A 26,081-nucleotide genomic window follows, 5' to 3' on the forward strand; every position below is an offset into this window, starting at 1 on the left:
TATCCTCCCTCATTCAATTTCCACAATTTCCCATCCAAAATTATTTTCCTGGGGCAATTGTTATTTATTATTTTTGCTTTGTTGCTTCTTTGTGTTTCTGCTTTTTACCAAGAGTAGTTCTCTTATTGAAAATTGAGCATATTATACTGATTGGCCACATTATTTTAATGATAATGTTGGCTTAGACTGCTTCCAGCTCTTATAAACATGGATTGACATGAGGAAACAAAACACAGAGCTGACCTCTTCTAGAGTGTCTTAGGCATGGGAAAACAGGGAAGCCATTTGATGGTCTTGACTAACCCTGCATTGACACCAGGCAGATACTCCTCTTTTTCAGACTCTGATGGTGATTCCTACCTGCCTCCAGCTGTTAATAAATTTCCTCATTCCAAAGTAGCCCCAGGTACCAGCTACGTGGCTCATGTGAGTTTTCCCAAATACCTTTCAATAAGAACGTAGTGTATTAACACTAACCTGAGCCTGACTAATGCAGATTGGAAAACAGACACAAAACTGCTTGAAAAAGTGAAGAGGGCAGGATACAGTGATGACAGAGCTGGGAGCAGACTAATCCAGGTGGTATCTTTCTCAGCACTGTTGTATGCAGAAGATGCCACCTTGTACTGAACCATGCTGCGAGAAGAAAACAATCCTACAATCCTACTTCATCAGGTAGGATTCCTGCCTAGGAACTGAACAAGAATCCTTTTGAAATCAAACTGGAACTGTAGACCTGTCTGACCTGCCTGATTTTCAGACAAAAATTAAAAAGTCACTGCTAAATCAGGACTCAAAGCTCATAGGTGAACTTTTATAAAAACTTACAGAAAAGCCTTTGCAGCTAAGAAGACATCATATGCTAGTTTTGTACTTACACACCATGAAACTATGCTACACTGAGTTGGAAGAGGTAAATCAGGGGTTTCTAAAGAAATACTTGGTAAAAAAAAGTTTCTGAAAAATGGGGTAATAGGGAAACTAATGTGATTTTACTAATTCCATAAACCAACATGAAAGCTGCAGCCTACCATTAAAAAATCCCTCAAAGCAACAACCTACAAATAATTAAAAAATTACAAGCTAAAGCAGAAAACAAAATAGTACCAAGAATACCAACAATATCTGGTGTAATTGTATAACAGGATAGCCTGACAGATTAGCAAAAGCAAGGAGATCAGAAGAACGATAAGTAATGCAACCAGAATCTTGGAAGTGTTAACAAAATAAACATGGTTATACCTCATTGGGTTTAACTGCTTTGCAACTATGATTAATACCCTTTGCTAACACTGATAATAATACCATTATTAAGTTATTCACTCCCTGACTTCAAAATCTGCTAGGTAAGAATTACCTTCCCCTGGAAGCTTCATTTTCCTATACACAGCTGTAGTTTTATTCCTGACAAGGATATCTTCAGCCATCTCCTAAAGCTGTCTGGGACATGCTATTGAATTAAAATGAAGAGCTAAGCAAAGACTGGAAAAAAACTATTCATTTTTACAATTTAAAAAGCCTAAAAATATTTCAAGAAAATCTCAAGTGTTATGAACAAAAAAGTATACAGAAAGGAATGAAATGGATAAAACTATTCCCATGTGTATATTGATCTTTACTAAGAGGCAATATTGAGAGCAGCTGCAGAGTTACATTTAGTTTGCTAGAGCTCCCTGATTAAGGCAGATTACAGCTTGTAATACAAATAGGTAATAGGAAATGGTTGAGCACATTACAAGCCTGAATGAATTTAAACAATACATACATTATCTCAGAATAACTCATACTCCTTGAATGCCTCTTTGCTTATTATAAGAAATATTTTGATAACTGTAGTTAGATATCTAGGCTGCTAACATATATGTTGTGCATTTGACCACTAATTATATGTCAAGGATATAGCTGATAGTCTAGAGGCTCTGAAATGCTGATCAACTTTATCAGCAGATCCTGCAAAATGGAATTAATGCCTGAAAAATCAACGTGATACCACCAAATAACTTGCAATTACTGCTGATACACTGAGCTCATCATTCACAGAACCACAGAAAAACACCTTTATGGTATAACAGACTTAGCTAAAAAGGGTCTTAATCAAATCCAATTCTGCTTTTACAGAAAATCAAACTCTAAAATACTGTGCATTAACTGTTCCAAGTACTATCTTACAGTTAGTTCAATTTTGGCATTTCATAACTGTTGGAAAACTACACACAGAATCCAGTCCTGAAATGGCTGGATTTATTCTTTTAATTAGATGCAGCTAAAGCCTATTCATTGGCTTTTGCACCAACACAGTTCTTGTGTGTAAATTGCTCTTTTCCTTTATATATTGATTCTTGTGACAGAGTTATAGAGAGAGCACAGTTTCACCTACGGATCTCCATTTTCCTAAATAAACAATTCAATCTTTGCTTCAGTCTTTTCCAGTTTGCTTGTCTCTTCTCTTGCTAGTTGTTTGGGTTTTTTTAATCCTTGTTACAATGTTTATCTACATCTTTACTGGCTTATATAGCAGTGTCCTATATAACTCAGTATCAACTGACTTCCTGAAAAATTAGACTTATTACCTCAATCATATTCCTCCTTCTATAAATAAAATATATTATCAAAGACTGATAGCAAGAAAACTGGCCTTTCTATACTGTATTACTTTTTTTATCCCCTTTTGACATATAGCCCTGTTTTTAAAGCTGTGTTTTAAAGTATCCTTCTACATACCACTGAGGAGAGACTTCTGCATCTCCAGAGCTGTTGAATGCACATCATTCACTTGCCTCCTCTGCTGATGGACACTATAGGTGTCATTTTCCAGATAAAGCACTATCTGCAGTAGAACAGATAGTATTTGAGAGGCTCTTCCTACTCCCTGTGCCAATTTTCCAGTATTCTGTGCAACCAGGTCTGCTTAGCAGCACAGCAACGTTTTCCAGTTATTATCCATCCCATCACTGATCCTGTGTACTATGTAAACTTTTATTGCATTACAGCCTGTCTAATGAGTGAAAACTGAAAAAGCCAAGTTAATTTGCATTAAGTCCTTTGAGGTTCCTTTCTACAGCATCTTCATCAAATCAATACCTCCAGTGATTTTGTTCAACTCAGGAGTGCCAGACCCACGGACTTTAGTTAAAAAAAAAGATCAAGGTCTATCTTACAGAAAGCAGAAGAGCTTTGCTGTCTCCCTGCTCTGCTGGTGAGCCATGCTCCAAACATGGCTAAGTAGCAAATGGAAGTGCTGAAAACTTCCCACCTGATATCCAGGCTTATATTCTTTCATGATTCTGACAAGCATCCTAGAACAAGAATGACAGCTTCAACAGCTTTTCCCAAGCACCAGCCATTTTTTCTCAGGAGCAGGGGAATGCTTTTTTGTAATAACCTGGTACACATTATTGGCTTATCAGTGCTTTACATTACCTTACAGGAAGTCAATTCAATGCATATATAGGTATTTCATTGAATTCAAACATACATAAAGAATGGAGATATATATACATCTGTATATATATGGAAAGCACAAAGAGGGAGCGAGAGAAAAGGGGCTGGGTCAAGTGCAAAGGATTTGCCAGACTTTCCCACAGTTGCCAGCCTACAGCTAGTGACAGCAGTTGGACTGCAGAGCCATATGCTCCCTTGAAAAGCAAAATCTTTTAGACCTATATTCAGTAGGGAAATCATAATTTTTAATACAGTGACAGTTTTACATGACTGCACTTGATGCCTTTACCCTAAGATTTATCTGACATCTGCAGACTACTTTTTCCTGTCCTGAAGTGGTCATTGACAAAACCAGTGATAGTTTGTAGAATTTAGTTGACACTGTACAGCCTTGGTAGTCTGGTCTCTCCACACCTCTCTGAGTTTCTGCTTCTCTACTTCTGATTATTCGGGATAATCCAGGTAGGAAAAAACAGTAAAGATGAACTTTTCAGCTACGTGATTAAGCATCTTTTACCATAAATGTCATAAATAGCTTTCAGAGACAGTTTGGGTAGGAATGGTAAAAACGCATAACATTTATGGAATTACTTGAAGAATCAAGAAGTAAAAAATTAAGTTTCCTATACACACTATTCTAGGAAAGAGATGTACTCAGATCAAATGAGGGACTCAGGTGAGACTGTCTCAGAGTGCACTTTGGTCTGGGATTTGTGATCAAGCTCCTATATGTTGTCTGCACTGGGGCAACTGACTGCACTTTCTGAAGCAAATGGAGATCATTTAGCTCAGACAGCAATGACAAAAGATTGTATCAAATTGCACCACCTCACATTTTCCAAGGAAAAAACAGCACACTCTAGCAGAGGTACCAGACATCAGAAACCTGGGACTGGAGCATGAGCCTGAGCTCAGAGGAGGAGACAGAGAGGTGGCCAGAGAGGGAGCAGAAAGGCCTTGGGGGCTATAAATCACAATTATATATTTTTACAGATGCTTGTCTAATTCATTCTATATATTCTCCAGGGATGGAGACGCTTTGACCACTATAAATGGCCTATTCTGGTGCTTCACTCTCCTTTCTGAAGCTCCATTTTCTTCTAATGTCTCATCTAAAGTTTTTTTTTGCTGCTTTTTAAGACTATTCCTCCTAGTTCACAAGGAATACAAAAAACCAATATGGGAAACTGTAATACATCAAAACTAACACTATAGTAAAATTACAGAAAAAAACCCTGAAAAAGTATTAGCTTAACTAAATAGGTAATCAGGTTTTGGAAGTGAAAACCTTTTGAAAAAGTCTGCAAGAGTCAGAATTGAGATCTACAGAAAATGGCTGTATACCAATTGGGACAGATGAAATTCATTACTGCCAGTGACCTATATGCTATAAAATGGGTTAGTATGGCTACAAAAATCTTTCCAGTGTGTCCCTGTAATTAGCACAGAAGTATTATTATTGTAATTAACTGAATCCCCTAGTACCCAGTGCAGTGCTCATGGCTGTAAGCAGGTTAATGTGAAAATTAATTTGTGCCAATTCACACAAAGCCAGTGGTGCCCAAACTGATCCGGCTGCAGTGGCATTTTGTAGAGTAACAGTTTTCCTGTTGACTTACACAAAGCATAGAAGCTTCACAAATGCCACATAAACCCATCTTAGCTTTCACTTGTGATAAAATTCTTATGATACTGCTTGATCTTCTTTGGATAAATTTATAATGAAATTCACTCCTATGGGAAGCAGCAAAGTCCTAGCTCTGTACATAGAAATTAATGGGATAAAAGACTTGGGCAGCTTCTTTAGTGTGTTCAAGAGGGCTGGCTGGTCTCAGCACAGGACTCTTCTCCAGCATGAGTAACTTTTTCATCCATGTGTCACTTCTAGGGCAAATTATGGTGCTGCATACACATCTCCAAGACAAAAAAAATCTCTCATACACAAAAACGTAAGTGCAAGAGACTGCAGGAAAATTCAGAGGGACTTGCATTCTCCTCTTCTTAGTCACAGATGAGTAGGAAAATAATAAAAATCCACTACCTGGAGGACTGAAACAGTCAAGGTAGAAGTCAAGCTAAATAAGGAGTGGCTCGGTGTCAAGGGACAGGAAGAGAAAAGATAAGTGGTTTGTGTGCCTGCTGTATTTTATTCTTCCACTTAAAAATAATGCCTTGCAGTGGACAGAAAATTTCTGTCCCCTGTTAACATTAGGCTGAGGAAACACCTGTCATCACCTGCCAGTGTAACAGAACAAATTAAGCTTCACAGCTTTACCCAAGCTGTCCTGCAGCTGTGACTACTTGTGCACTGTCTGGACAGTGACTAGATAAGCCAGGAATGGATAATTAAGTTTTTTTTGGTCTCTTTTCTGCAGTCTGTTATGAACTGAACTTTTGCAACTTGCCTTGCTCACCTTTCTTCAAAGGCCTACAGTACTCTGTGATTGTTTTTATGGATATCTAAGGACCATCACTCCTTCAGTTTAAAGCTGCAGTCTTTGGCCATCCTCCTGCAGACATACTGCCTCAATAATATGAAGGAAACAGCTGGATCCTCACAATTTAGTCCCACTCCTCAATCCCTTCTTGGTCATTGCCTTCCCACCCTGTGCCCTGAGGTGGGCAATAGTGGGAATTCATGGGGGCTGATTTCAGCCTACTTGGGTTCATCCTTTAGGGACCTTAAAGAGCAGCTCAACCACAGCTCTATTTGGGGCCACTGTCCTATAGAGGAGCATCTCTCTCTCCACTGAACCAGCCTTCCTTGCCCTTGCCAATAACAGCATCATTTTGTCCCTGCCAAGACATTTCTGAACTCCCTGAGATCCCTCTCTCTTGACCCTTTCTGTTGCAAGAGAAGGTATCTTCACAAAATACTGCATTTTATGGCAAAACTAGCCTATGTTTCTCTGTCCCCACCATTCCCATCAAGTGTCACCTGGGGGTAGATGGGGAGATTGTTGATGAGACTAGAGTTAATGATTAGCCTCGATTTTAACAAACATAACAGTGGGGTAAGTGACTCTGGAAAGGAGACAGGTATAAGTGGGTGGAGGAGAGATCTTCTTAACAGTCCCTGCAGAGCAAAGAAAACCCACAAAGTCTCAGGCTTTGAAGTTCCTCCATCCCCTTTGCTGCTCCCTGGGCCCACCCATAACCCCACCAGAGGCTCTGGGAGATGCAGATCCTCCTCCTGAATGTTCCACAACTCCCGGTGAACTATGGGTTGGGGAGCAACAACTCTGTTCCTCCACTTGAAACCTATCCAAGGAGGAAAGAAGTGTACACCTTGTTCTTTGCCCATTTGGAGTGATTAATCCCCAAACTTCTTTCCTCCTTTCTGTCATCTGCCTCTCCACTATGCCTCAAATGTTTTTTAAAGAACACAATACAACAACAAGCCTGCTTTCCCTTTTTGCTCTTTTCTCCTTTTCCCAAAGTCTCCTACAAATTCCAGATCTGGCAGGATCATGAGGTTTTTGAAGACAATGTAAATTTTATTTTTTTCTGTATATGCATCTGTTGGTTTTTTGGTTTGGTTTGGGTATTTTTTTCTTTATTTTTTTCTTTCTTTCTGTTTCCCTAACTTCTACCAGGTATTGAGCTTGCTGGATCCAATTTGTCTCTGTTTTTATATCAGATAGCCATCTGAAGGGTGGCCCAGGATGACTTCAGGTACAATTTGCTGTCATTACTTTAACTTTCCTTTTCACAAGGCCATTTAGTTGAAAGACAATCGAGAGAGGCTGAGTTAGGAGTGGAAACTGATGTGAATAAACAACAGTGAAACAAACTCTTTTCTATAAAATGTAATGTGAAGCTCTCTGGAATGCAGGCAGGTTACAGTGAATCATAGAATGATTTAGGTTGGAAGAGGTCTTGAAAATCATCTAGTTCAAATCCCCCTGCATGAGCAGGGACAACTCCCACTAGACACTAGTTGCTCAAAGGCTCATCCAACCTGGGCTTGATTGGTTTTGTCAGTTTAATTTTTTAAATATTACTAAATATGTATTGCAAATATGAAAAATTGCAAAATACACTAAATTAACCTTTGTTATTTTAATAAAGGTAAACACAAAGCTGAAAATATTTGCTATTTCAAACTTAGAAGATACAGAAAAGGCTGTCCCAACAACACCATAAACACAGCTTTACAATCTTTTATACTCCAGCTTTCAACAGGGCAGAACAGTTTGGTTCATTTAAAAAAAAAAAAAAAAAAGGGATTTGAAATGATGAGCCCAGTTTGACTTTCATGTGTTAGAAGCTCTCGGTGGAACTGAAGCATTTAAATTGATTATAATGAGACATTAGCAGACACTATTACTGCAGCAAACCATCCCTGTTTTGAGATGGCTGGCTCAGGAGGCCTCTAAAAGCATCCCAACAGGCAGGGAGTACCACACACTGACAAAGGGAAACAAAACTCAGCTTTTCAGAGCTCTGCCACACCGCTGGCATCACCGTGTGGCCCTCTGAAGGGCACCTCTAAAGGAGGGCAGCACCTCTTAAAGGAGGGGGGGGGAGGGATGCCAAGGGGCTTGCACATATGTTTTTAAATACATGCAAATGAATTTCTGCCAGACATTAAAACAAAAAGAATTAAATCTCTAGTTAGGAAGAAAAGAAACCAAATCAAAGCAGACTTCTAAAAGCAGTAATAGTCATTATTACTCACAGATCTGTCAGCAGGATGTGGAAGGTGAATCTATTTTGAGAATTATAAGACTTATCTTGTGACCTCAGCTCCTTCATTTTCCAAAGCTTCTTTCAACCTTTTCTAGTTTCTGCTTCAGTTTAAATACAATTGAATGAATGACCTATGTCAATTACTCTCTTTTCTCTCTTCATCTTTCTTGATTTCTTTGCTATTGAATTATGACAAAAGCCTGGAGTAGTCTTACATTTACCCTGTTTTCATAAAGCTTGTAAGAATTTCAGAACTTTAAGACTGTCATAGATGCTCATACATGTATATATACATATTTTTGTTTATTCATTCATAGTGTTTGCATAACTCAAGTTTCTAAGGCAAGTACACCGAAAAAAAAGGATTATGAAATACTCTGAAGAGAAGCCATTGCAAATGTGACAGCTGCTAAGAATCACTATGACTTTCATAGTCCTCCTTTCCCCAGAGGTTACTATCGTTGCGGGCTGAGGATCAGCTGCAGCCTGCTCATGAAGGGCAGAAAAGGCCTGGAGAAGGCAGAATTGCCCTTTGGCAGTTTGATGTCTTGCTCGAAAGCTTGTCAACCTTATTTACATTTTAATTTGCTTGCCAGCCTCTACAAGACTTTATATTTGGATTCTGCTTTATAGTATCTCCTTCATTACAATCACGACCTTTACGTCTTCCCCCAGTACCCTCTGGGGCTGCAGCCCTGGCTTGCTGAGTTATCCACAGGACCAGCAGCAAGAAATGTCAGGCTGAGGATGACATTTATCCAAACAGGTGGCTGCTTTTAAGGTAGCCTTTTCTAATTTTTTTTTTTTTTTTAATAATTACTATTATTTTTTGTGAGAGATTAAAGAGTTATATGGGCAATTGTGGCATCCTGCTAAGAGAGAGAGCTAAGGGAAATTCCCTTTCCTGTAAGGCAGGAGAAAAAGTAACAATGTGAATCACCTGGCAGTGGCTACCTCTGAGAGCAAGTAAGGCAGGAAGGATAAAAGTGGGCAGTAACTGATTACTATTGACATTATTTTTACTGACAGACTTACAACAGAACTTGGCAGAATTATACCCACTGGCTAGTTAAGAGGAGCACTGCTATAAACATGCCCTACTCCAAATAAATCAGAGCACAGGCACAGAAGTACAAATCATACATTAGCCCCCAGCCTGTCAAGCTGCTACAAAAACCTGTGGTCTTTCTTACACCCAAAATAATGCCAGCCAAAAGCATACACAGATTATTCAAGATCTTATGAGAATTATCTCTGTTGCACTTTTTGGTCATTACAGAAAAGACTCTTGTGAATCTATTTTGATCAAGTAAATCTTTCAAGGCCTCTGAAGCATCCTTGGCATACGGAATGGTGGTTTTGTTGCTGCTGGGTAATCCCAACTATCCAATGAATTCACCACCTTGGGGTTTCTAAATACAGAGGTATCCTCAGAGTTACAGAGAACACTTTTAGGGATATGAATATTATAAAAAATTTCTAACTCTGTAACTTCTGAATTTTGCTATATAAAGCAATCTAAAATTTTAAATAAAGTTTAAAGAAATTTGAAGAATTTAAATTTATATTTTGATTTATAACTATATTTATATCATATTTAAAGAAATAAAAAAATCATATATGGTTATATAAAATTTTGCCTTATAAAAGAAAATCTTTGCACCTTGTGACTATGAACAACCATTGTGAGAAGGAGGCCAAGGCAGGCTGTACTCTCCAGGGTTATGTGGAGTGCTGTATTTGAAGGGATGGAAGAATTTTTCCTAGGTCAGTTTGTAGTAGGGACAGTAAGACCTGAGTCTCTGCCACATATCTGCTTCCTGGTACCATCTCTGAGTTTTATCAATGCATTCCACAGTATTATAGGAAACCTGACTTTCCCCTCTCTCTTCATAATCCACTTTAATGAATCATCAGACAATTACACATTAAATAAATATCATCAAGCCTGAGTCAGTGTATGCCAGTCTTTCCAAAGAAATTAATAGGCATGTCATCTGAGCAACACCTTGCCTTGAGAAATTTTACATCTCAAGACTCAATCTCAAACTTTCAATGGGGTAGCCTTAACAACACAGTGGGTGGAGAAGATGAATGCATTGTGTGTGCAGGGACATCACAACATTTCTTCACTATAATACACACAAAAGACTTGTGTTGGCTTCAGGTTTGAGGAGAACCAAGCTGCAGAGCAATTGTTCTGAATTCTGCATCTCCTCAAACATGTAGATGGAAACTGACTATTGCAGCACTAGTCCTTCCTGTTCCATAAGACAGCATGTGTCTATGATAAAAAAAAAAAGAAACTGTTTTTTATTTGTTTTGGACTGCTTTGAGTGTTTGACTGGATTGTTTACCACAGGTCAGATACCCTTTATCATAGGGATCTGTCTTTGCAAGCACAAAGATACATGGACATGAAATGCCATAATTCCTGGTGGATGACACCATGCTGTCAGCCTGTAATTTCAAGGCTGGAGGTTTTTGTCAATCTCTTTTATTCTTGATCTGCCAGAGATTCTTAGCTCAAAGAGCTGACCTAGCAGCAGAATCTGGCCTGGCTATATGATGGCTGAGCTTAAAACCTAGGAAAGAAACGGATCCACAAAACACTCTGATGATGTCTCTATTTTAAGCCCTATCATTATTCATCACAATTTCACTACAATGTTTTTAAGGCATCAACTCGGACAATGACAGGAGAAACAGACAATTCTGGAAGGGCTGTAACATACCATCTACAGCTGAAAATGAAATAAACTTCTGAAGAGATCCAGGACCAAAGGACCTGGGAAATGTCAGTTGGATAGTACTTCTATCACATTACAAGGCTCAATGCAGCAAGTATGGGAGAACAAGCCCTGCAACAGATCAGAGCCAATTATCAAAGTAATCCCATTTGGCCATAAAAATATCTAGTCATTTAATACCGCTAAGCCTTGTTTGTAATCACAGAGCTTAATGAGAACAACTTACAGTGAGAGGAAAGAAAGGAAATCTCTGGAGTAGAAAGGCTGCTAAAGAGAACGTTAACAAATTCAAGTAAATTCGAGGTTTTAACTTCATGTATATAGGCCATACTCTATTCATAGAGGATATTTTTTTAATCAGCCAGCCCAATGCTGAAGCCAGCTTCAAGATTATGAAAGCACACTTTTGTTTTCACACTCCATGCCATGTAGGCAAGTCTCTCAATTAAGGAAAGCTTTTTTTTGTTGTTTCAATGAGATTCTGTTTAATTTCTGGCAGGCATATTTCAGAAATAATTACCATCTATAGAAGATGAATCTGTAATTCTCATTGCCCACCCGAATTTAAAAGTGAATTTAAATTCCAAGTAAGCATTTGGCAGATCAGAACAAAGAGGGGAAGATATTGGACAAAAGCAGTGTCATTTGATTCAAATATTGAAGAACAAGAACATTTAGCAATCAGTAGAACTAAACAGCTGGGGTGAGCCTGAGAAGTATTCTCAGAATACCGAGGATTCACATGTATTTTTGAGAAGTCTGGCTTCTCTTTGCCATGTCTCAGACATATTGCATGTCAATCCCTTTTCCCTTTTCCCCCTTCCATTAGGAATTTACAGTATAAGGTCGTTAAAATCTTAAACATGTAGCACTAATGTCTGCAGCTGACTGAACCTTTTTCAAATGTTTGGGGTGTGACATCCAGTAGGTAAGAAATACAGAGCTGGTAAATCCCACATGTGAAATAATGTATGATTCTCAACTTCAGTCCTTTAGAATGCAAAGATCACTAGAATAAATAAAATATTGCACTTAGCTTTACCATTGTCCCCTAGTTCACGTTGTCCTCCCTGATGACAGTGCTGTTGAACAACTAGGTACACCAATATAAAGGTTTAATATCTGGGTATATTTAATATCAAACACCCTGATATTGGCAGTACCCACAATTGACTATAGGTCTATCAGCATTTTCAGAGCTTTATAACATCCATAAAAAATCATGGAGTATAGAAATGAGTCAACCAGTACTTATAATTGCTGGCATTTAACACTAGAGATGATGACTAAGAATCTATATTTGAAATACCTGGAGCTGGTGGAGTCCAAGAACCAATCCTAGGGAAGAAATAAGCACTACACTTTTGTGAATTAAATACACTACAATTTACTGCTTGTAGAACTTTCAGGTGAGCACATAAAGCCACCTTTATTCTCCAAGTGTACTATACAAAAATTCAGTTAACTTACAAAATTAGTTTGGTTTTGATTTGATTTTTTCTGAATGCAGAATATTGCCATGTTTGGCATTGAGCTTCCTGCCCTTTCATCAGCAGAGGTGGCTGCTTTCACACTTTCAGAAAGAGTGTTTAGAAAATTCCCTGGGGCATCATTTTCCATGCTAGATGTCATGTGTCTCATATACTTAAATATAGTTTGACAGGATTTCAAAAGGTCTTTCCTTTCTGCATTAACCAACCCTACAAAAATTAAGTCGAAATAAAAATGTAGGGAATTAGTATTATAATATCTCAGATGTTTCTCCATTAGAAAAGGAGCTTCACTAAATAAAAGGATGTCCCAAAATTCTAAATTAAATGTAGTTTTATATGTCAGATTATGCTATGTGTCTATATGGCAGTTTATCCAATTTACCTGAAAGAGCCTAACATAGTTTATAATTACATTGTTTTTTATCCAAAAGAATCCTGATGTGTTTCACAAACTTAAGGCAGTACAAATCCCATGTATCAATGTAATCCACCTCAAGGGTGTCAGTCACAATTACAGAAGTGCTGCAAGTAAATCAAAGACCAGAACAGTGGCTAAATTAAAATGGTGCTTGATCTGCAGATTGAGCAGATTGATTTAACTACAACTTTATATCTGGAAGACCTACACACTGTTTCAGATTTGAACTCAGCAAGAAGCTTACCCATCAGAAGACAAAAGGCTGAGTCAGCCCTCACAGATGTTGACCAGAGGTTAAGGCATTGATTACATTTGTGTTCTCAAGCTGACATTTGATTTGCATGTTTTTAGGTATATGTAAAATCAGAATTAGGCTCCATATGTCTACAGGTAAGTGCTTAGGCCTTTACAATTTCCATTACTTAATTGAACGAATGACTTTAATATTTGAATTCAAGTTATTTACCTGTGTGTTAAATTCAAATGTCTATTTTCTGTTGGGAAAATCAGAAAATTAAATGTCTCTTCACTGGAAAATAAAACAGGCAATATAAATACAATTTTCCTGGAGGAATACCATTTTTCACCACACGTATTAAATCATTATCCTCTCCTGCTCCTCTCTTCTCCCTGCCTCAAATGATGGTTTTGGGCAATTGAAAACTGATGGAGAGGAAATGGAGGAGCAATGCTGTAAATATTTTGGCAACCAACAAGGACAAGGTGTTCATCAAATGTTGCCAGGTATTATTGAAATTTTCACTTTTAGGGTGCTGCAAAAATCTGAAAGCTTTGCAGCAATATGGAATGATACACTTTTTAAAAGCAATATCTACCTATGGATTTATTTTCTGATTATTATTTTTTTTCCAAATGGTTCTCTCTCTTCTTCAAGTATTTCTGTTTATATTCTTAAATTGACAACAATAGTAAGGAAAAGGAGTTTAAACACACAGACCTGAAAAAAATGGGTGTACTTCTGGCATTTTGAACCTCAGAGTGACATGAAAGAGTAGGTGTATTTTGCCTTCATTATATACTTTTAAAAGAGTTCCTTACTGTACTACAATTCAGCAGACTTGTTACCTTCAGTGTAAGGCAACTTAACACCAGGCAAAACATAAGGGGTAAAAGACAGACAGGATAAAGTGCTAGTATTGTATAGATTCAAAAGAAAGCATGTTGGGGAACTGATTAATTGTAAGTAAAGTCTTAGCCATTTTAAATCTTAAAAATAGCTCTTATAATAAATAAAAATCATGACTTCTAGATCAAACATTTTATCAGAAATAGTTCACAGACCTACAGAGAGCATCTGCAGCCTAAGCTTATATTAACCAGCATACCAAAACTAAACAGAAACAGAGAATTTCGATGTTTTTACCTTGATAATTTTAGGTGCCTGTTTGGCCAGCTGCAGACTCACATTTTATATTAAGTATCTCAAGCAATTGAGGCAAAATGTTGGATTTTAAGGACTATGAATAGCGTAGGGCAAAAGTCAGACTAATTTTCGAATGGCAGGTAAGCCTGAATTGAAAGTTACAAATTTGCTTCACAGTAATTCCACTAGAAAATGCCTAAAATTTTGCAGTTCTACCTACTTGCTGCCCTCCAGCCCTTCTACTTTTATTACTTCATATCACTACCGTTCAGTACTTATGCACTGAAATGAATTTAATAAAAGCAAAGAAGAATTTATTCACATCTCTTCAAAGTCAGGAGAAAGCTGACTATGAGGCTTGTCTTTCAGCAGCCAGGTGAGAGAAAGAAATTAAGAGTAAACCCAAAATAATATATTTGAGTACTTTTTCTATGCAATGTGTAACAGAAACAACTACCCAAGAAAGGCAAGGATAGTCTGTAGGACATTAAGCAGATAAGTTTTGCCCACTGCCAGTTTTCCACCTGGGATAATAGGTTCCTTTCTCAGGGAATATTTTGATAGCGGGAGACAAGGATCTACTATAGGCAAACTGAGTTTAACAGAACTGTACATAAATACAGAGAGAATAACATACCAAACAAAGTACCGTTTACTGGGCTTGATGGTATTTTTGTTTATACCATTTAAAAACAGCTACAAGGCTATTTAAAATATGGTAGAGATTTTCTTTAGTGAGTAATACTTCCATTACTTTACTTAGACACCGCTGGGTAGAAACATTTGCTCCTTAGTATTACTAGCAGGTTGAAGGATTTTTCTGCTCATACACATTACTGAACGTAGTGAAAATGCTTCTGAGAGTACAATTTACTTCAAACATAAAAATAAATAGCTATAAAGAAAAAAAAACCAAACAACAAAACACAAAAAACCCACAGTGAACTGAGTTTAGTATGACTGGCAAGCTCACCCATTCAGTTTCAGCATGTGGCTGCACACAACACTGGTCAATCTGTTCTTTCTTATTTCATGTCTGAGGTTATTACCACAACACAAAAAAGCAACAATAGTGGGTTCTTAGCATTTGTTTAGCACAAATGCCAATGCTAATGCTAATCTCTTTCTTTTAAACCTAGCATAAATTGTAGATCATGCTTACGGAGTGGTGATTTCCTATTGTCTTCCACCCAAGAAGCATCTCATGGGGAGTACAGTAATGAATTAGAAGGGACACACAATGTCCCACTGTCACTTTCCAGGTTTTTCAAACACAACACACTGACCACTGTGATGTAAAGATGACATTAACTCTTAGGATTTTAAACTTTATGTCAATCTAGATTACACTCCTGCCTGGCTAAAATAATAGGAGAGTTCTGCTAACACTGAGAAAGTATTCTGGGAATCAGGACTTGAACTGCAGTTTTATCAGGCTGACTTTTCAGTGAGAGTACTGGTAATTCCAGTGATGCTGTAATTTTTTCCCCTGTAGTACAAAATAAAAACTGCATATTATTACAAAGCTTTAGGCCACCAACTACTAACTTGAAGTTTGCATAGGATAGAAGACAGCACATCAGTGTTGTTAGGACAATGAATGAATCTGCAGCAGATATTTGCACACCTGCAAGTGGAATGACAAATGTTGTCCATGATGATTCCAGGCAAGATAGAAAACTGAAGAGAAGAGTAGCAGAAGATATTTAGGAGTGCTTTCCACCTGCAGTCTGCTAGGGTTAAAGCCACTTTCATGTAGGGCTATATAAGAGTGTCTCCACAGACTTTTTTCTTCTATGCATGGTCATATGGGAAAGATGAAAAGTGTACATCTAGAGCAATGCACAGTGACTTCAACTGAAGCTCATTCCTGGCACAAATATCTAATACTTGCCTGCAGGATTCAGAGTTGTAGGGCCTTTACTAGGACTGGATGGATCCTGGATGAAAACTGAATCCTACATTTCTATCTATGGGCAGCTGTAACCATTCTGTGAGACAGACACAGCCGTAGCAACCAGCAGCCTTCTGACCATGCATGTCCCCTGAAAACATGGAGAAATTCCACTGAAGGCTGGTATAAGCAGCTTGTCTCCTGAAAAGAACTCAAGTGATAGTGTTCATGTGGATGATCATCTAAACTACTCCAAATGCCAAGCAGAAAGTGGAGCATTTGTTTCACTTTATTTCTTTAACATCTGTCTCCTGTTGATTCCTGGCACTGAATTCTCCAGACCCAGTTCTACTACCCTGGAGCACATCCTCCTCACCTGGCAGGTTTCAAGGACAAACAGATCCCCTTGTTTTAACCATCTGGTAGAAATGAAGGTGCAGGGATATGCATCTTGCTTTTATCTTCAAATAGCAAAATATATTCAGGTACCAAGACACTGAAAGCACCTGAATAAACCAAGTAATTGCACCCCTGAACAAATTAAACTTAGCATCTGTGAAATGTATTTGCCTTACAAGTTCTTTCATTGTTTTTATAACTTGAACAATCTTAAGATTGTTTGCACAATCATAAAAGATCTAAAAAAATATATCTTCTGCTGGATTAGGTCTTTGCATGTATTTCTCTCCCAACACAAGGCACAGAACAACATCAAAGAGAATGTTGTTTTTATGAAAATGCTCTCTCTCTGCTCCCATTGCCAAATTCGTTCCTTTCATGAACTGCACACTGGATAATCCTTTAACCTGGTGTTTCTCTGCCTATCTACCTGGACATCCAAAAAATCCTTCTGTTTTTCATTGACATATTATTAACTTCTACTATGTTCTGTCTTGTCCCTGCCACGAAGTTACATTGGTTATTTTCAACACTGAGGTGAGTGCATGTCTAGCCTTTCACTCCAATCCATTTTTTCCCTGAAGGACTTCTCCTTGGAAGCATATCACTATGATTGCTGATGTTTGTATGGCTTTGTGTCACACCTGTTATGACTACTGAATTAAAAACTGAGTGCTGCAAAATAGCACCCAATGTGACTAAAAAAAGAAGAGATTTGAAAGTAAGAAGACTGTTAATAGTTTTCAATTCTATGCACTAGAGCTTTCCATACTCAGTATTATAAATTAATTCCTGTACTGAAAGTATAGTGTTTGTGAGTGTGTCTGCTTGATAAAAGAAAATAGAGGTGCTACATGCACACAAATATATGTTTCCACACTGCAGCAATCCCCAGTCACTTTAAACATAGAGAAAAAGCACCCATGCACAACTACACAGTCACATATCAGCTATATTTACTGCAAACTGAAAAATAACTTTCCAAAGAGTAATGCTGGATTATCCAATACCCTATTTCAGTAAAAATGTCAACCACCACCTGCCATGGGACTTCACAGCAAACCTGAACATCAGTAGACCCGAGGTATTTCAGACTATATGAAAAAGAAAAAAAAACAATTCCAAAGCTAAGGAGATTTATCCAAGATGTTTTCCCCCAGGCATCTGTATTTTATGTGAAAGATAATCTGAATGTAGGTGCCTTGGCTGGTTTCAGCTTTAATAAAAAGGCAAAAGTGGAGAAAGATCCCTCTTGGAGAGCAGATTTCTGCTACTTGAGAATGCTATGCATCAACCCTTAAATAATATCTCTCTTCAGAAATGAACAGGAAGCCAACCTACTTCTTGCAGTTGTGCTGTAGTGCATTTCCATCAGGATGTATCACTAACCACACAGACCAGCCCTGAGAACTAAGGGGTTTTCAGGCACGCTGCTCCATGGAGAACACCACAGTCACTGCAAGGTGGGAGGAAAGGATCACAGTAGCAAACTCATATCCAGATAAAACAACTGTATTCTCCAGACAAGAGAGGATTTAAAATACAATTCCTTGTCACTGCTGCTCTTCCTTCAGCATCACTCCAGGAGTAGAACCGCAAAGGAGCAGTAGGCAAGCAACCAGGACTAAAACTTATTTTTGGCACATTCTCTGGCTGTTTTCCAGTTGGCTGGCCTGAGTCTTACCTGGACCAGACATCAAGAATCCGATTTCACCTGTGCCCCAGCCTCCATCCCACTGCCCATAAACTGAACTAGTTTGTAGCTTAATCTATTGTGTTACAACAAATAGTGAGTCTGAAGCCCACAAGAGCCGTATGCTCATATCATAACTGTCACCTTTTAGGGTTGCATTTCCTGTCCTAATTTATACTTCCTCAGACACAGTACATCATTTACATGGCTAATGTTCAGATTTCTGAGCTAACAGCATAGTGATGCATGCAATATAAATGCCTAGACAGATGGATGCAATATCACAGATTTCTGAAAGGAGGAGAACTTGCAAAGCCAGAAGCTCACACTTCAAGAAATCTCATTTGCTAGCACAGGGGGTCACTGAAAATAACTCTGAATGCTTAAAAAGCAGAGAAATACTCTTAAATAAAGCACTGCTGAGAAAGGTACACACTCTTTCCTAGAAATAGGTTCTAGTCTGTTAGGCTGCCAGGAAATTATCTTCTCAAGAAATTCTGATTTTTTCAAATTTATGATTTATAAAGAGTAAGTGCAAATCTGTTCTGCAAAAGAAGACAGTGGCAAAGGCCACTTTGCCAATAGCCTTTCTCTTTAAATAAAAAATGATGATAAAATGAGACACCCTATTAAAACAGGATCTTTCCCACAGCTTCAGTACTTCACATATAACTCACCGAATAGATTATTTCTGAATGAGAAGTCACAATACAAGTTTAAATCGTTACAGCATAAACAGTTTGCATTGATATCAGAGGAGAGGTCTCTGGAAGAGTCTCCAGTTACTAATAATACAGTAAGAAGACAACAGGTGTTCTGCCAAGCCCTCTTGATATTTTGATAAGGCAAACTTGCCTCTCCATCCCACAGAAAAAAAAAACAGCAAACAGGCACAGAGATAGAAGCAATGACTGTCCCTTTGTTAGTACTGCTAATGATAAAAGGAAAAGTACAACATGCCCCTCCCAAGGAGGGATACAGGTATTGTATAGCAATGCTAATATTAATAAACACTGCATTTCAATTTTTTTCTGGTTAAAGCAACACAGACACACACAGACACACACAAAAAAAATAGCTGGCTTACTGATCTTTAAAGGTTCCTGGCAAGATAATGCAGACCGGTATTAAAGGAGCTTGCATAAAAAGATAAAGAGGTCTTAATGAAGCAAGTGCTAATTAAAACAAAGAATCTGAAGCTGGTGAAATTCAAATAGTAATGCACACATTATAGGAAATACATCTTTTCCTGCTGTGCTGTGCTATATCATGCTTCCCACAGTTTGCTTCAAAGTCCCCCTTTGCCTTTCATCTTACACATATTTCAGCACCGTTGTTATGCAAGATCGGGAATCATTCATTTTAATGTGGTACTAAGCATATTACCACAAACCCAGAGAGTCACTACCTTTTTACTGATTATCTAATTAAAAAGCTCTACGGTATAAATTCTTTGCAGCCCCTCACTGCACACAAAAGATTCACTGCTGCATCTGAAAAGCCACATGTATATAAAAGCAAAGAATTTGTAAAGGCTTCTGACTGTAGCTTTTTCTTTTTCTGCCTCTTCTAACAAAAGCAACTGCTATCACTCTCTTTTAACTGCTAATAAAAGGAATTTAATGACCAGCAGATTTTCTGGTTTGTAGCTTCTTTGAACCCCCAACGCACTCACTAGAGGAAAGTAAGTTTAGCTAGAAAAGAGATCCTCACAGCACTATGGTGAATAATTCATCATTGCATTTTTCTTTTCATCTCATTATGTGCCAGTAACATACACAACTGAAAATATTGCAAAATCTAAAAACAACCACAGACAAGGACCTCCAGCAGCAAAATACACATAAAACTAGCAGGCAGGTTTCCCCAGCTTATATAATAACAGCTTTAGCTCAAAACCCCCATCACTCACCGAGGACTGAATTCACTTGAACAAAAGCAGAGCCCAGGCACCAAATGCAGCTTCGCAGGACTCTTAATGCGAGATGCTCCTGTCTGCTGTTCAGTTCACACTTGCCTTTATAACTAAGCCAACCAACAACATTCAGTTGCTGAACCTGATGAATTATAAAACGGTAGCTCCCAGACTCTCATATTTTACATCACAGGGGGTGGTCATCCAGCATACACACTGCCTGTGTACATATATTCTGCTATAACTCATCCTGATAAACACATCAGGGCTGGCAGCAGTGACAGTAATTGGTGCTCAGGATGTACAAGCACAAACCAATAGAGCACACTCCCACCTTCTGCTCTGTGCAACATCTCTACCTGTCAATCACTGCACCTTGTTAAGGTGGAATGATAACTGCACTTCAGGGAAGAAGCAAAATTTGGAGGATAAACCATCTACCTGATATGAATTGGTCCCTTAAAATTTTCCTCATACAGTAGTAAATGTAGCTTCAATGTCTTCTAGATAGTTTTCATGATTTAAAAACAAAGCAAAACAAATCTTCATGAAATCGCTTTTTCTTAAAGACACAGTTCTTGGTTAGTGTCTAACACACAGTTCCTAACTTCCACTATCATGAATAGGAATTATTTGGGCAAATTCCATGCAAGAATAGCTTAAAAAGCAGTACTCCAGGCAGACTGACTGCTAAAAGCAATAAAACTTGCTGCTTTAAATAGCTGAAATTATGTGTACATTTTAAAAGCTTCTTAAAAAATGCTGATAGGTATAAAGAATGTTCTGTAAGCTATAAAAATATATTTGTAATGCTAGTCACTTCTCTAATGCTTCTTTTTTTTTTCAATATTCCTTCATTGTTTCTAAATTAAATATATTGATTGAAAAGAAAGGATCCAAAGAGCTAAAACCTAGGCCCATTAATACAATCAATTGAACTAAACATTTTCAAATGGGACTAATTACAGCAATAGCACTCACAATTGTTACACATGCCACAAATTAATGCTCACAATTAGCCCCTAACAAGCAAAACTCATTATGGCTCTGATAAAAAACAGCCAGGAATCAGTCACTGTAAAGAGATTTGTATGGCAAGTGCTTTACAAGGGAGCAGAAGTTGCTCTTTTGGAGTTGAGCTCCATGAATTTTGTATGTGTTTTACACAAACTCAAGGCTATTTGTAGGAGCACAGAGTGTGAATGAACACTTTATTCAGGATGATTTTCTATTTCTACATCACCAGTGCTGACTCTTAGAGAGCTCCATTTGGAGCCTGAACTTGATCCAGCTCCTTTCATGTCCATGCTGGTAAAACTCTTCCAACATTTGGTAGCACAAGGAAAGGTTGTGCTTGGCAAGGTGAGCACAGTTGTGTGAGCGGTTGTGCATTGCCAGGATGCTTTTCCATGAACAACTGGGCTGAGGAATGCAAATGAAGCCTGCACCAGCAGCCCCAGGCAGAAACCCAACCCTTCTCACCATCTGGACCAGCTGATGTGCGTCATGATGTGGGAACAGGGTGTTGCATTTCATGCATAGCAAAAGAAACTCCTATGTATATCCTTTCTCTCCCCTCCTCAGCTGCTTGTTTCCCTCCATTCCTCATTTGTCTCTGTGTTCAGCATCTTCAGTATACAAGCCAAAATTCACTAAAAATTCATAAGCAGCATTTCTACATGTGCTACTGGCTTTTACTACAGTGGCTTGTATGAAAGAAAAGGTGTTTGTAGCTGAGTGGCAGAATGTAGGGGAGGCATATCAGGACTTAGAGTGATGGTTTTGATGGCTCTGTCTTTCCTGCTGAGATGCTGATTGGGAAATCCAGCAATGCTGATTGGGAAAAATTCAACATGGGCAAAAAAACATAGAATGCTTTGGGTTGGAAGGGACTTTAAACATTATCTGTATTCTAAATGACAGACCCTGATTCACTGAGAAGCAGCTAAAAGATCCATGCCATTGGACTTGCCCTAGAGGGCCAAATTCTATTCTCAGGGGTCTACACATTTCACTTGAAATTATGGATGTTCTGCACAATGGCCCAAGTATTGCAGTTTGTGTGTCTTGTGACTAATTAGGGTTTTCTGACCTAGTTTTCACAAAAGATAGGTTTAAAACCATATGTGCCAGAATGCCTTGAGTGGCATCTATTTTCCTGGGGTTTTTTTTTGCTTCAGGTTTGAAGAAGCTCCCCAAGAATTTTTGTAAAAATGAAACCAATTTATAATAATTCGGAGCAGTTTGATTAAGACATAAGCAATGCTTTATGAATCTCCTCCACCAGCAGAACACTCACCTTATAATTCTGCTCACATATATTAAAGTACAGGCTTTTAAAACTGACCAATTTAAAAATAATGTAAGATAATGCAATACTTCATAGCTGTGTGTAGGTGGCATGCCTAAACCACAGTCTGTGGTATTACACAAGACCCACGATGCCAAGAAAAATTGCTATCTTGCTTCACACTTACTTCCAATGTTTCTTTAGCTCTCCTGACTTCCATGTTAACCTTCCATGGGAAATATTTCATCGCTGATGCTGTCATAATATTCAGCAGAGTGCTGCTCTGTAAAACTGCTACCTTCACGGTGAATGGCTACGCCCATCACACAACTCATGGCTTTGGGGCTCTGTTCATTTGTTCTGGCAAAGAATGTGAGATTTCACTCTCGAACTTTCTCACTTTCCTGACAGATGTGTGAAAATCCCATATGGCTGCCAGATTCTGCATAGCTACATATATATAAAGTATGTATTTTTAAGGGCATTTGTAACAAACACATTTGGTATTAACTTTGAGGTTCTCTGTTTCAAGGTGCAACCTAGAAATGATCTTAAAAAAAAAAAAAAAAAAAGACAAAAGTGTTCCTGTTTGCTGCCAGAACTCAAATTATGTCTTCCATAGTCATGTGGACTATATTGACTATGCATCCCAGGCATCCTATTTGCTATCTGAAGTGAGCACAACGGTCACTGGGGGAAAATCAGGGCATTCAGCCAGAATAACAAGAGTTGTTACCTTTTCTGCTCAAGAAGCAGCAATGTAGACGTCAAATTAAGAGTAACAACAGGCAGCTTTGATGCTCTCAAGATCACGAATTAGCTAGTTAATTCAAATCCCAGGGAAGTAAAACAAGATCTCCAATATCTCCACAGTGTGGACCCAAAGTTTCAGGTGACTAAATGTGCACCAACAGATAAAATTTCCAGGCTCAGCCAGATGGTATGGATGGTCACTATACTGGTCAGTAGTTCTTGCCATCATGCAGACTAACAGAGGGGTTTATTCAGTACCTTGCATTCAGGAATTATGCTCTTCAGCTCCTTTAGTGATTTTTTTGTCAGTTTTACGCTGGTTAAAGAAAATGCTCTTCCATCTGATAGTCTGTTGATGGCACTGTCAGAGAGGATCACTGAAGTGAAGAGCCCAGCAGGATTTAAAACCGACGGGACATTTACCAGACATTAACATCCAGTGCAGAAGTAACCAGACACCTAAGCTTTTCAATAATTAGGGAATCTAAAAAATAATTTGTTTCTTAGGGATGTTTCTCCTCTGATATCAGATTCAACCCATTGCTCTGCCTCAATCTGCAATGCTTCACAACATCCCAGCTTCTCCCAGGCCTCTCCATACAAGACAAAACCCAGAACATCAATGGCACCAGGTCATTGCCAACCTTCCTGCCAGCAAAGGTGCTGACTTATATCTCCCTCCTTAGCCCAACTAAAAAATGCCATGAAATCTGTATGAGCATAGTTGGTTCTGCCTGTTAGTTTTATCAAATTCAATCAGCTGCGCGTAATTGTAAAGGTATTTTATTACACCTGGTAAAGGTAACCACTGGCTAAAGGGAATTTCAGCAACTGTACCCTCTGAGGAATACTAGGGTGAGGTTGGGTCATTGTTACACCTTTTGAGTACAGAAGTCTATCAAACTATTAATTCTAGCTGAGGCCACTGAGGATTTATGACTTTCACAAGCTATTCCAGTGTCTGTGGTCTGAATCCAATGAGAACTTGTCCTATAAATATACATTAAAATAGTACTCTGAGAGAGACAGATTTCATTGCTGTAATCTATGTACATCATGCATCACAAAATAAACAGCATTGACAATGTAAATTAATTTAATTGCCACAACAAAGCAATGGACAACTTAATTGCCTTTCAATGCAGCACACTTGCAATTCCATTTAAGAACAGCTTTTAAATAGGGTTTCAGTTTCTAAGATTAATCCTCATAAGTACGAATGAATAAAACTGTATATTTAGATTAATTATTAAATTAGCTGGCACACGGCTTTGAAGATGTAAAGGACTATACAAGTGCTATTACTTTAATAATACTTTTCTGAATTACAATACTTCCCCAAATGGCATCTTTTTTTGCTGAAAGTGCAGAGGGCAAGCTGAAAATCCTCTTTCTGAATAAGAACTGTGCTTGAAAAAATACAGAAAAGAAGAAAATTAAAGAGGATATTCAGCTAGGTCTAAATGAACAGACACCCAAGAGATTGATTCCAGCTGATCAAAGGCAATGGAAAGAACTTGCTTTGCTAGTTAGGAAGGTTGAACTATCTACATGATGGCTTCATAGTCTCAAGGATATGAGTGATCATTATCAGTAATAAAGAAGAGCTGCTAATAGGAAGGAAGACCAGCTGGCACACTCTCTGGAGCCTGGAGAGACTGCCTGGATTTGATTTTAAAAGCCTTTTACAGCACCCCATGAACCCCGAATACTACAGCAGCCCATTTATAAGACAATGGATATCTCAGGAGCAGTCTGAGACTTCATAGTGATGCTGATTTTCTGTATGGCTTAGGTTGGTTTGGCTAGTAAAAAAAGAAACTTGGATGACATAATTCAGCATGAAGAAATGTTTGTATTATTTTGTTGTCATTGTCTGGACTTTCATTTTCCCTTTAACCCAGTGTTTCCAATTATTCTCCTTCTGCTGTTTCCTTTTAATCTGTTACAGTTGTCTGAAGTTCAATATGCAAATCCAAACCAAATATAGAGGACTTACTAACTCCAAGACCTGGAAAAGTAGCTCAAGAGCTAATTTCTATTAGGTGACAGATTAGGTTCCCTAGCAAACCAGACAAGCACCTTTTACTCAGGCAGAGGGTCCCACAATCAACTCCTTTTATGGCTGGTGGAGAGAAAATATGAGTTAACAGCTTTGTATGGCAAAGAATGGTGGAGCAACATGAAGATCCTCCCGCGACTTGCAGTTTAACTCTGCGTGCACTCGATGGTGGGAGGAGTAGGTGGCTGATTTGGGGAAGAAGTACAGCACAGGAATGATACACTTGACTCCTTTGAGGATGGTGACGAAAATCTGTCAGCTTGGCATAGTTCTTCACGTTACCTACAGCAATTACTGACGCATGGAGAATGTAACAGCTCTGCAGACACCGTGGCAAGAGGCATGGTATGTGCAGTATCTGCTCCACTGAAGAAGCCCATGACACTGCTACAAGGAGCTGTCCATACAAAAGGACACAAGAGGAAGACACGGAACAGTCTTTGTGAGCAAAATGTGAAATTCAGGCTTGCATTTGTGGAAGATTGCAAAAACGTAAGCGGCGTAGCCTGAGGATGCTTTCTGCACTGATTATGACAATGAGCGAGCACAGGAATCAGTACACACACATTTTTAGATTAAGTTTTCCCCTCCTACAGCTTTCTTTCAGGAAAGAAAATTTGAAGCCTGGATGACTAACTACAATGCAGATGGCAGAGCAGTGTACAGATATTCATGCTAGCTCCAAATCAAGTTGCTTAGATGACACCATGAGTGAATTTAACCTACTCTTATTGAACCCTGTGGTTATGGTGCTCCTGGAGCGGGAACATTTACAGCAGTTTGTGATGCAGAGAAGCCAAGAAAGGACAGCAGGTGATACTCAAGCTAGGTCTATGCCAGCCATTCTTCTAAAATTTACTTCTGCTGGTTTTTTGCTATTACTTGCAAATGCTCCAA

At 38.4% G+C, this 26,081-nt stretch overlaps 1 protein-coding gene across 1 annotated transcript in view; it reads right to left on the reverse strand.

Annotated features, from left to right (window-relative positions):
* Positions 1-26,081, reverse strand: part of DLG2 (discs large MAGUK scaffold protein 2) — a 967,325-nt gene that overhangs the window by 99,681 nt on the left and 841,563 nt on the right. The window contains 1 exon segment of the mRNA XM_030469255.1: positions 8,328-8,343. Coding sequence (XP_030325115.1) covers positions 8,328-8,343 — 16 coding nt within the window.

This window comes from Calypte anna, chromosome 1, assembly GCF_003957555.1.
Source record: "Calypte anna isolate BGI_N300 chromosome 1, bCalAnn1_v1.p, whole genome shotgun sequence".
Taxonomy (NCBI): domain Eukaryota; kingdom Metazoa; phylum Chordata; class Aves; order Apodiformes; family Trochilidae; genus Calypte; species Calypte anna.